This window comes from Coregonus lavaretus, assembly GCF_964263955.1.
Source record: "Coregonus lavaretus genome assembly, contig: HAP1_SCAFFOLD_5541, whole genome shotgun sequence".
Classification (NCBI taxonomy): Eukaryota; Metazoa; Chordata; class Actinopteri; order Salmoniformes; family Salmonidae; genus Coregonus; species Coregonus lavaretus.
Window position 1 is genome coordinate 27,501 of NW_028166642.1, and position 11,793 is coordinate 39,293.

At 50.7% G+C, this 11,793-nt stretch overlaps 1 protein-coding gene across 1 annotated transcript in view; it reads right to left on the reverse strand.

Moving 5' to 3' along the window:
- Positions 1-10,973, reverse strand: part of LOC311114469 (insulin-like growth factor 1 receptor) — a gene marked incomplete at both ends in the record, with an annotated part of 22,542 nt that extends 11,569 nt beyond the window's left edge. The window contains 3 exons of the mRNA XM_084189717.1: positions 7,412-7,519; positions 9,368-9,597; positions 10,903-10,973. Coding sequence (XP_084045843.1) covers positions 7,412-7,519; positions 9,368-9,597; positions 10,903-10,973 — 409 coding nt within the window. The remainder of the gene's footprint in view (positions 1-7,411; positions 7,520-9,367; positions 9,598-10,902) is intronic.
- Positions 10,974-11,793: the final 820 nt, after the last annotated feature.

Here is an 11,793-nt window from a genome sequence, read left to right on the forward strand (position 1 = left end):
TAGACCACCTTTACTCCACACACAGAGACGCATACAAAGCTCTCCCTCGCCCTCCATTTGGCAAATCTGACCATAACTCTATCCTCCTGATTCCTGCTTACAGCAAAAACTAAAGCAGGAAGTACCAGTGACTCGGTTAATAAGGAAGTGGTCAGATGACGCGGATGCTACGCTACAGGACTGTTTTGCTAGCACAGACTGGAATATGTTCCGGGATTCACCTCAGTCACCAGCTTCATCAATAAGTGCATTGTCCCCACAGCGACCGTACGTACATATCCCAACCAGAAGCCCTGGATTATAGGCAACATCTGCACCGAGCTAAAGGGTAGAGCTGCCGCTTTCAAGGAGCTGGACACTAATCCGGACACTTATAAGAAATCATACTATGCCCTCAGACGAACCATCAAACAGGCAAAGCGTCAATACAGAACTAAGATTGAATCCTACTACACCGGCTCTGATGCTCGTCGGATGTGGCAGGACTTGCAAACTATTACAGATTTCAAAGGAAAATCCAGCCGCGAGCTGCCCAGCGACACGAGCCTACCAGACGGGCTAAATGCCTTTTATGCTCGCTTCGAGGCAAGCAACATTGAAGCATGCATGAGAGCACCAGCTGTTCCGGATGACTATGTGATCACGCTCTCCATAGCCGATGTGAGCAAGACCTTTAAACTGGTCAACATTCACAAGGCCGCCGGGCCAGACGGATTACCAGGACGTGTACTCAGAGCATGCACGGACCAACTGGCAAGTGTCTTCACTGACATTTTCAACCTCTCCCTGACCGAGTCTGTAATACCTACATGTTTCAAGCAGACCACCATAGTCCCTGTGCCCAAGAAAGCGAAGGTAACCTGCCTAAATGACTACCGCCTCGTAGCACTCATGTCGGTAGCCATGAAGTGCTTTGAAAGGCTGGTCATGGCTCACATCAACACCATCATCCCGGAAACCCTAGACCCACTCCAATTCGCATACCGCCCCAACAGATCCACAAGATGACGCAATCTCAATCGCACTCCACACTGCCCTTTCCCACCTGGACAAAAGGAACACCTATGTGTGAATGCTGTTCATTGACTACAGCTCAGCGTTCAACACCACAGTGCCCTCCAAGCTCATCACTAAGCTAAGGACCTTGGGACTAAACACCTCCCTCTGCAACTGGATCCTGGACTTCCTGACGGGCCGCCCCCAGGTGGTAAGGGTAGGCAACAACACATCTGCCATGCTGATCCTCAACACGGGGGCCCCTCAGGGGTGCGTGCTTAGTCCCCTCATGTACTCCCTGTTCACCCATGACTGTGTGGCCTAGCACGACTCCAACACCATCATTAAGTTTGCTGATGACACAACAATGGTAGGCCTGATCACCGACAACGATGAGACAGCCTATAGGGAGGAGGTCAGAGACCTGGCAGTGTGGTGTCAGGACAGCAACCTCTCCCTCAACGTGAGCAAGACAAAGGAGATGATCGTAGATTACAGGAAAAGGAGGGCCGAACACGCCCCCATTCACATCGACGGGGCTGTAGTGGAGCGGGTTGAGAGTTCCAAGTTCCTTGGTGTCCACATCACCAACAAACTATCACGGTCCAAACACACCAGTCGTGAAGAGGGCATGACAAAGCCTATTCCCCCTCAGGAGACTGAAAAGATTTGTCATGGGTCCCCAGATCCTCAAAAAGCTCTACAGCTGCACCATCGAGAGCATCCTGACCGGTTGCATCACCGCCTGGTATGGCAACTGCTCGGCATCCAACCGTACGGGGCTACAGAGGGTAGTGTGTACGGCCCAGTACATCACTGGGGCCAAGCTTCCTGCCATCCAGGACCTATATACTAGGCAGTGTCAGAGGAAGGCCCACATTTTTTTCCAAAACTCCAGTCACCCAAGTCATAGACTGTTCTCTCTGCTACCGCACGGCAAGCGGTACCAAAGACTCCAGTCACCCAAGTCATAGACTGTTCTCTCTGCTACCGCACGGCAAGCGGTACCGGAGCACCAAGTCTAGGTCCAAAAGGCTCCTTAACAGCTTCTACCCCCAAGCCATAAGACCGCTGAACAATTCATCAAATGGCCACCTGGACTATTTTCATTGAAACCCCCCCCCCCCTTCATTTTTACACTGCTGCTACTCGCTGTTTATTATCACTTTACCCCTACCTACATGTACATATTACCTCAACTAACCTGTACCTCCGCAAATTGACTCTGTACCGGTACCCCCTGTATATAGCCTCGTTATTGCTATTTTATTGTGTTACTTTTTATTTAATTTTTTACTTTAATTTATTTAGTAAATATTTATGGAACTGCATTGCTGGTTAAGGGCTTGTAAGTAAGCATTTCAAGTAAGTATTCGGCACATGTGACAAATACAATTTGATTTGTAGTGATCTCAGGTGACTAGGGGTAGGGGTTAGGAGTCAGGATGAGGGGTTAGGGGTTAGGGGTAGGTAACTTACGTCTTTAGCCCGTAGTGACCTCAGGGACTAGGGGTCAGGGGTCAGGATGAGGGGAAGGTAACTTACGTCTTTAGCCCGTAGTGACCTCAGGGACTAGGGGTAGGGGTCAGGGGAAGGTAACTTACGTCTTTAGGCCATAGTGACCTCAGGGACTAGGGGTAGGGGTCAGGGGTCAGGGTGAGGGGTAGGTAACTTACGTCTTTAGCCCGTAGTGACCTCAGGGACTAGGGGTAGGGGTCAGGGGTCAGGATGAGGGGAAGGTAACTTACGTCTTTAGCCCGTAGTGACCTCAGGGACTAGGGGTAGGGGTCAGGGGTCAGGGTGAGGGGTAGGTAACTTACGTCTTTAGCCCGTAGTGACCTCAGGGACTAGGGGTAGGAGTCAGGGGTCAGGATGAGGGGTAGGTAACTTACGTCTTTAGCCCGTAGTGACCTCAGGGACTAGGGGTAGGGGTCAGGATGAGGGGAAGGTAACTTACGTCTTTAGCCCGTAGTGACCTCAGGGACTAGGGGTAGGGGTCAGGGGAAGGTAACTTACGTCTTTAGCCCGTAGTGACCTCAGGGACTAGGGGTAGGGGTCAGGGGTCAGGATGAGGGGTAGGTAACTTACGTCTTTAGCCCGTAGTGACCTCAGGGACTAGGGGTAGGGGTCAGGGTGAGGGGAAGGTAACTTACGTCTTTAGCCCGTAGTGACCTCAGGTGACTAGGGGTAGGGGTCAGGGGTCAGGATGAGGTGTAGGTAACTTACGTCTTTAGCCCGTAGTGACCTCAGGGACTAGGGGTAGGGGTCAGGGGTCAGGATGAGGGGAAGGTAACTTACGTCTTTAGCCCGTAGTGACCTCAGGGACTAGGGGTAGGGGTCAGGGGTCAGGATGAGGGGAAGGTAACTTACGTCTTTAGCCCGTAGTGACCTCAGGGACTAGGGGTAGGGGTCAGGGGTCAGGATGAGGTGTAGGTAACTTACGTCTTTAGCCCGTAGTGACCTCAGGTGACTAGGGGTAGGGGTCAGGGGTCAGGATGAGGTGTAGGTAACTTACGTCTTTAGCCCGTAGTGACCTCAGGGACTAGGGGTAGGGGTCAGGATGAGGGGAAGGTAACTTACGTCTTTAGCCCGTAGTGACCTCAGGGACTAGGGGTAGGGGTCAGGGGTCAGGGTGAGGGGTAGGTAACTTACGTCTTTAGCCCGTAGTGACCTCAGGGACTAGGGGTAGGGGTCAGGAGTCAGGGGTCAGGATGAGGTGTAGGTAACTTACGTCTTTAGCCCGTAGTGACCTCAGGGACTAGGGGTAGGGGTCAGGGGTCAGGATGAGGGGAAGGTAACTTACGTCTTTAGCCCGTAGTGACCTCAGGTGACTAGGGGTAGGGGTCAGGGGTCAGGGTGAGGGGAAGGTAACTTACGTCTTTAGCCCGTAGTGACCTCAGGGACTAGGGGTAGGGGTCAGGGGTCAGGATGAGGGGAAGGTAACTTACGTCTTTAGCCCGTAGTGACCTCAGGTGACTAGGGGTAGGGGTCAGGGGTCAGGGTGAGGGGAAGGTAACTTACGTCTTTAGCCCGTAGTGACCTCAGGGACTAGGGGTAGGGGTCAGGGGTCAGGGTGAGGGGTAGGTAACTTACGTCTTTAGCCCGTAGTGACCTCAGGGACTAGGGGTAGGGGTCAGGGTGAGGGGTAGGTAACTTACGTCTTTAGCCCGTAGTGACCTCAGGGACTAGGGGTAGGGGTCAGGGGTCAGGGTGAGGGGTAGGTAACTTACGTCTTTAGCCCGTAGTGACCTCAGGGACTAGGGGTAGGGGTCAGGAGTCAGGGGTCAGGATGAGGGGTAGGTAACTTACATCTTTAGCCCGTAGTGACCTCAGGGACTAGGGGTAGGGGTAGGGGTCAGGGGTCAGGATGAGGGGTAGGTAACTTACGTCTTTAGGCCGTAGTGACCTCAGGGACTAGGGGTAGGGGTCAGGGGTAGGTAACTTACGTCTTTAGCCCGTAGTGACCTCAGGGACTAGGGGTAGGGGTCAGGGGTCAGGATGAGGTGTAGGTAACTTACGTCTTTAGCCCGTAGTGACCTCAGGTGACTAGGGGTAGGGGTCAGGGGTCAGGATGAGGTGTAGGTAACTTACGTCTTTAGCCCGTAGTGACCTCAGGTGACTAGGGGTAGGGGTCAGGGTGAGGGGTTAGGGGTAGGTAACTTACGTCTTTAGGCCGTAGTGACCTCAGGGACTAGGGGTAGGGGTCAGGGGTCAGGATGAGGGTTAGGTAACTTACGTCTTTAGCCCGTAGTGATCTCAGGTGACTAGGGGTAGGGGTCAGGGGTCAGGATGAGGGTTAGGTAACTTACATCTTTAGCCCGTAGTGACCTCAGGGACTAGGGGTAGGGGTCAGGATGAGGGGTAGGTAACTTACGTCTTTAGGCCGTAGTGACCTCAGGGACTAGGGGTAGGGGTTAGGGGTCAGGATGAGGGGTTAGGGGTAGGTAACTTACGTCTTTAGCTCGTAGTGACTTCAGGTGACTAGGGGTAGGGGTCAGGGGTCAGGATGAGGGGTAGGTAACTTACGTCTTTAGCCCGTAGTGACCTCAGGTGACTAGGGGTAGGGGTCAGGGGTCAGGGTGAGGGGTTAGGGGTAGGTAACTTACGTCTTTAGCCCGTAGTGACCTCAGGGACTAGGGGTAGGGGTCAGGGTTAGGGGAAGGTAACGTACGTCTTTAGCCCGTAGTGACCTCAGGGACTAGGGGTAGGGGTCAGGGGTCAGGGTGAGGGGTAGGTAACTTACGTCTTTAGCCCGTAGTGACCTCAGGGACTAGGGGTAGGGGTCAGGGGTCAGGGGTAGGTAACTTACGTCTTTAGCCCGTAGTGACCTCAGGGACTAGGGGTAGGGGTCAGGGGTCAGGGTGAGGGGTAGGTAACTTACGTCTTTAGCCCGTAGTGACCTCAGGGACTAGGGGTAGGGGTTAGGGGTCAGGATGAGGGGTTAGGGGTAGGTAACTTACGTCTTTAGCTCGTAGTGACTTCAGGTGACTAGGGGTATGGGTCAGGGGTCAGGATGAGGGGTAGGTAACTTACGTCTTTAGCCCGTAGTGACCTCAGGGACTAGGGGTAGGGGTAGGGGTCAGGGGTCAGGATGAGGGGTAGGTAACTTACGTCTTTAGCCCGTAGTGACCTCAGGGACTAGGGGTAGGGGTCAGGGGTCAGGGTGAGGGGTAGGTAACTTACGTCTTTAGCCCGTAGTGACCTCAGGGACTAGGGGTAGGGGTCAGGGGTCAGGATGAGGGGTAGGTAACTTACGTCTTTAGCCCGTAGTGACCTCAGGGACTAGGGGTAGGGGTCAGGGGTCAGGGTGAGGGGTAGGTAACTTACGTCTTTAGCCCGTAGTGACCTCAGGGACTAGGGGTAGGGGTCAGGGGTCAGGGTGAGGGGTAGGTAACTTACGTCTTTAGCCCGTAGTGACCTCAGGGACTAGGGGTAGGGGTCAGGGGTCAGGGTGAGGGGTAGGTAACTTACGTCTTTAGCCCGTAGTGACCTCAGGGACTAGGGGTAGGGGTAGGGGTCAGGATGAGGGGTAGGTAACTTACGTCTTTAGCCCGTAGTGACCTCAGGGACTAGGGGTCAGGGTCAGGGGTCAGGATGAGGGGTAGGTAACTTACGTCTTTAGCCCGTAGTGACCTCAGGGACTAGGGGTAGGGGTCAGGGGTCAGGGTGAGGGGAAGGTAACTTACGTCTTTAGCCCGTAGTGACCTCAGGGACTAGGGATAGGGGTCAGGGGTCAGGATGAGGGGTTAGGGGTAGGTAACTTACGTCTTTAGCCCGTAGTGACCTCAGGGACTAGGGGTAGGGGTTAGGGGTCAGGATGAGGGGTAGGTAACTTACGTCTTTAGCCCGTAGTGACCTCAGGGACTAGGGGTCAGGGGTCAGGGTGAGGGGTTAGGGGTAGGTAACTTACGTCTTTAGCCCGTAGTGACCTCAGGGACTAGGGGTAGGGGTCAGGATGAGGGGTAGGTAACTTACGTCTTTAGCCCGTAGTGACCTCAGGGACTAGGGGTAGGGGTCAGGGGTCAGGATGAGGGGTAGGTAACTTACGTCTTTAGCCCGTAGTGACCTCAGGTGACTAGGGGTAGGGGTCAGGGGTCAGGATGAGGGGTTAGGGGTAGGTAACTTACATCTTTAGCCCGTAGTGACCTCAGGGACTAGGGGTAGGGGTCAGGGGTCAGGGGTCAGGGTGAGGGGTAGGTAACTTACGTCTTTAGCCCGTAGTGACCTCAGGTGACTAGGGGTAGGAGTCAGGGGTCAGGATGAGGGGTAGGTAACTTACGTCTTTAGCCCGTAGTGACCTCAGGGACTAGGGGTAGGGGTCAGGGGTCAGGATGAGGGGTAGGTAACTTACGTCTTTAGCCCGTAGTGACCTCGGGGACTAGGGGTAGGGGTCAGGGGTCAGGGTGAGGGGTAGGTAACTTACGTCTTTAGCCCGTAGTGACCTCAGGGACTAGGGGTAGGGGTCAGGGGTCAGGGTGAGGGGTAGGTAACTTACGTCTTTAGCCCGTAGTGACCTCAGGGACTAGGGGTAGGGGTCAGGGTGAGGGGTAGGTAACTTACGTCTTTAGCCCGTAGTGACCTCGGGGACTAGGGGTCAGGGGTCAGGGTGAGGGGTAGGTAACTTACGTCTTTAGCCCGTAGTGACCTCAGGGACTAGGGGTAGGGGTCAGGATGAGGGGTAGGTAACTTACGTCTTTAGCCCGTAGTGACCTCAGGGACTAGGGGTAGGGGTCAGGGGTCAGGATGAGGGGTAGGTAACTTACGTCTTTAGCCCGTAGTGACCTCAGGTGACTAGGGGTAGGGGTCAGGGGTCAGGGGTCAGGGTGAGGGGTAGGTAACTTACGTCTTTAGCCCGTAGTGACCTCAGGGACTAGGGGTAGGGGTTAGGGGTCAGGGTGAGGTGTAGGTAACTTACGTCTTTAGCCCGTAGTGACCTCAGGTGGCTCTTCAGATCTCCTTTAGTCATCAGCTCCATGATGACCAAGGTGGGCTGGCCCTGCGAAACCACGCCCAGCAGACGCACCTGCACCAATCACAGCACACAATTGACATCAGTGGTCAGAGCCCACATCCTGAACTGACAGACAGATGTCAGAGATCACTTTGTGGGCTCCTTATTTGTTCACAGGAACATAAGACATGACAGGGTGTGTGGAGTTTTAGGTCAACATTTAGCCTCAGATGAGGTAACATTACGTCTTATGTTGTCTCAATGTACACTACCGTTCAAATGTTTGGGGTCACTTAGAAATGTCCTTGTTTTCGAAAGAAAAGCAAATTTTTTGGCCATTAAAATAACATCAAATTGATCAGAAATACAGTGTAGACATTGTTAATGTTGTAAATGGCTATTGTACCTGGAAACGGCTGATTTTTAATGGAGTATCTACATAGGCGTACAGAGGCCCATTATCAGCAACCATCAGTCCTGTGTTCCAATGGCACGTTGTGTTTGCTAATCCAAGTCTATCATTTAAAAAGACTAGTTGATCATTAGAAAACACGTTTGCAATTATGTTAGCACAGCTGAAAACTGTTGTGCTGATTAAAGAAGCAATAAAACTGGCCTTCTTGAGACTAGTTGAGTATCTGGAGCATCAGCAATTGTGGGTTCGATTACAGGTTCAAAATGGCCAGAAACAAATAACTTTCTTCTGAAACTCGTCAGTCTATTCTTGTTCTGAGAAATGAAGGCTATTCCATGCGAGCAATTGCCAAGAAACTGAAGATCTCGTACAACGCTGTGTACTACTCCCTTCACAGAACAGCGCAAACTGGCTCTAACCAGAATAGAAAGAGGAGTGGGAGGCCCCGGTGCACAACTGAGCAAGAGGACAAATACATTAGAGTGTCTAGTTTGAGAAACAGACGCCTCACAGGTCCTCAACTGGCAGCTTCATTAAATAGTACCCGCAAAACACCAGTCTCAACGTCAACAGCGAAGAGGCGACTCCGGGATGCTGACCTTCTGCAGAGTTGCAAAGAAAAAGCCACATCTCAGACTGGCCAATAAAATGAAAAGATTAAGATGGGCAAAAGAACACAGACACTGGACAGAGGAAGATTGGAAAAAAGTGTTATGGACAGATGAATCGAAGTTTGAGGTGTTCGGATCACAAAGAAGAACATTTGTGAGACGCAGACCAAATGAAAAGATGCTGGAGGAGTGCTTGATGCCATCTGTCAAGCATGGTGGAGGCAATGTGATGGTCTGGGGGTGCTTTGGTGGTGGTAAAGTGGGAGATTTGTACAGGGTAAAAGGGATCTTGAAGAAGGAAGGCTATCACTCCATTTTGCAACGCCATGCCATACCCTGTGGACGGCGCTTGATTGGAGCCAATTTCCTCCTACAACAGGACAATGACCCAAAGCACAGCTCCAAACTATGCAAGAACTATTTAGGGAAGAAGCAGTCAGTTGGTATTCTGTCTATAATGGAGTGGCCAGCACAGTCACCGGATCTCAACCCTATTGAGCTGTTGTGGGAGCAGCTTGACCGTATGGTACGTAAGAAGTGCCCATCAAGCCAATCCAACATGTGGGAGGTGCTTCAGGAAGCATGGGGTGAAATCTCTTCAGATTACCTCAACAAATTGACAACTAGAATGCCAAAGGTCTGCAAGGCTGTAATTGCTGCAAATGGAGGATTCTTTGACGAAAGCAAAGTTTGAAGGACACAATCATTATTTCTAACCTTGTCAATCACTACATTTCCTATGCATTTTGCTATATTTCCTATTCAAACCCATTTCATGTATGTTTTCATAGAAAACAAGGACATTTCTAAGTGACCCCAAACTTTTGAACGGCAACGTATCTCTCTGCTGTGTTGTGTGGTGTTGTGTGTGTGTGCATCTCTCCTGCTTCGTACCACGTGATGACAGTTGAACTCCTTCATGACAGAAGCTTCATTGAGGAACTCTATTCTCTCTCTCATGCTGGCTGACTCGTTCACCGTCTTAATGGCCACGCACGTCTCTGGCTCGCCCTTGACTACTCCCTTAGCGATGCCCTCGTACACCATGCCAAACGACCCCTGACCCAGCTCTCTGTTCATAGTGATCTGCTCCCTCAACACCTCCCATTCATCTGGTACATACACTGGGAGAGACAGGAGGAGAGGACGGGGTTAATGGAAAAGGGTATCACACACTACACAACTCACAGTACCACACACTACACAACTCACAGTACCACACACTACACAACTCACAGTACCACACACTACACAACTCACAGTACCACACAACCTGAGTGCAAAGCTGTCATCAAGGCAAGGGGTGGCTATTTGAAGAATCTCAAATATAAAAATTATTATATGATTTGTTTAACACTTTTTTGGTTACTACATGATTCCATATGTGTTATTTCATAGTTTTGATGTCTTCACCATTATTCTATAATGTAGAAAATAGTAAAAATAAAGAAAAACCCTGGAATGAGGAGGTGTTCTAATACTTTTGACCGGAGGTGTACATGTACTTCCTCTCTGTCTCCATCAGGTGATATGGTCAGAGACAACATGTACTTCCTCTCTGTCTCCATCAGGTGATATGGTCAGAGACAACATGTACTTCCTCTCTGTCTCCATCAGGTGATATGGTCAGAGACAACATGTACTTCCTCTCTGTCTCCATCAGGTGATATGGTCAGAGACAACATGTACTTCCTCTCTGTCTCCATCAGGTGATATGGTCAGAGACAACATGTACTTCCTCTCTGTCTCCATCAGGTGATATGGTCAGAGACAACATGTACTTCCTCTCTGTCTCCATCAGGTGATATGGTCAGAGACAACATGTACTTCCTCTCTGTCCCCATCAGGTGATATGGTCAGAGACAACATGTACTTCCTCTCTGTCTCCATCAGGTGATATGGTCAGAGACAACATGTACTTCCTCTCTGTCTCCATCAGGTGATATGGTCAGAGACAACATGTACTTCCTCTCTGTCCCCATCAGGGGATATGGTCAGAGACAACATGTACTTCCTCTCTGTCCCCATCAGGTGATATGGTCAGAGACAACATGTACTTCCTCTCTGTCTCCATCAGGGGATATGGTCAGAGACAACATGTACTTACTCTCTGTCTCCATCAGGGGATATGGTCAGAGAAAACATGTACTTCCTCTCTGTCTCCATCAGGTGATATGGTCAGAGACAACATGTACTTCCTCTCTGTCTCCATCAGGGGATATGGTCAGAGACAACATGTACTTCCTCTCTGTCTCCATCAGGGGATATGGTCAGAGACAACATGTACTTACTCTCTGTCTCCATCAGGGGATATGGTCAGAGACAACATGTACTTACTCTCTGTCTCCATCAGGGGATATGGTCAGAGACAACATGTACTTCCTCTCTGTCTCCATCAGGGGATATGGTCAGAGACAACATGTACTTACTCTCTGCAGCGCTGAAGTATTCAGGGTTGACTGATGCGTACAGAACTCCATTCCCTAGTCTGTCACTGTTCCTGTACACACACACACACACACACACACACACACACACACACACACACACACACACACACACACACACACAGGGTTAGCAGCGTTACACAGCATCCCAAACTGCACCCTATATAGTGCACTGCCCTGTGGGCTATGGTCAAAAGTAGTGCACTATTTAGGGAATAGGGTTCCATTTGGGAGGCATTCATACACAGCGTTTAATAGATTAGACATGGAAGCCATTACAACAATGACTTCACACTACCTAGAGAGACAGCCTGTCATTTACTAAAGAACCTTCCAGCTAATGATGGCTCACCTCACACTACCTAGAGACAGCCTGTCATTTACTAAAGAACCTTCCAGCTAATGATGGCTCACCTCACACTACCTAGAGAGACAGCCTGTCATTTACTAAACAACCTTCCAGCTAATGATAGCTCACCTCACACTACCTAGAGAGACAGCCTGTCATTTACTAAAGAACCTTCCAGCTAATGATGGCTCACCTCACACTACCTAGAGAGACAGCCTGTCATTTACTAAAGAACCTTCCAACTAATGATGGCTCACCTCACACTACCTAGAGAGACAGCCTGTCATTTACTAAAGAACCTTCCAGCTAATGATAGCTCACCTCACACTACCTAGAGAGACAGCCTGTCATTTACTAAAGAACCTTCCAGCTAATGATAGCTCACCTCACACTACCTAGAGAGACAGCCTGTCATTTACTAAAGAACCTTCCAGCTAATGATAGCTCACCTCACACTACCTAGAGAGACAGCCTGTCATTTACTAAAGAATCTTCCAGCTAATGATAGCTCACCTCACACTACC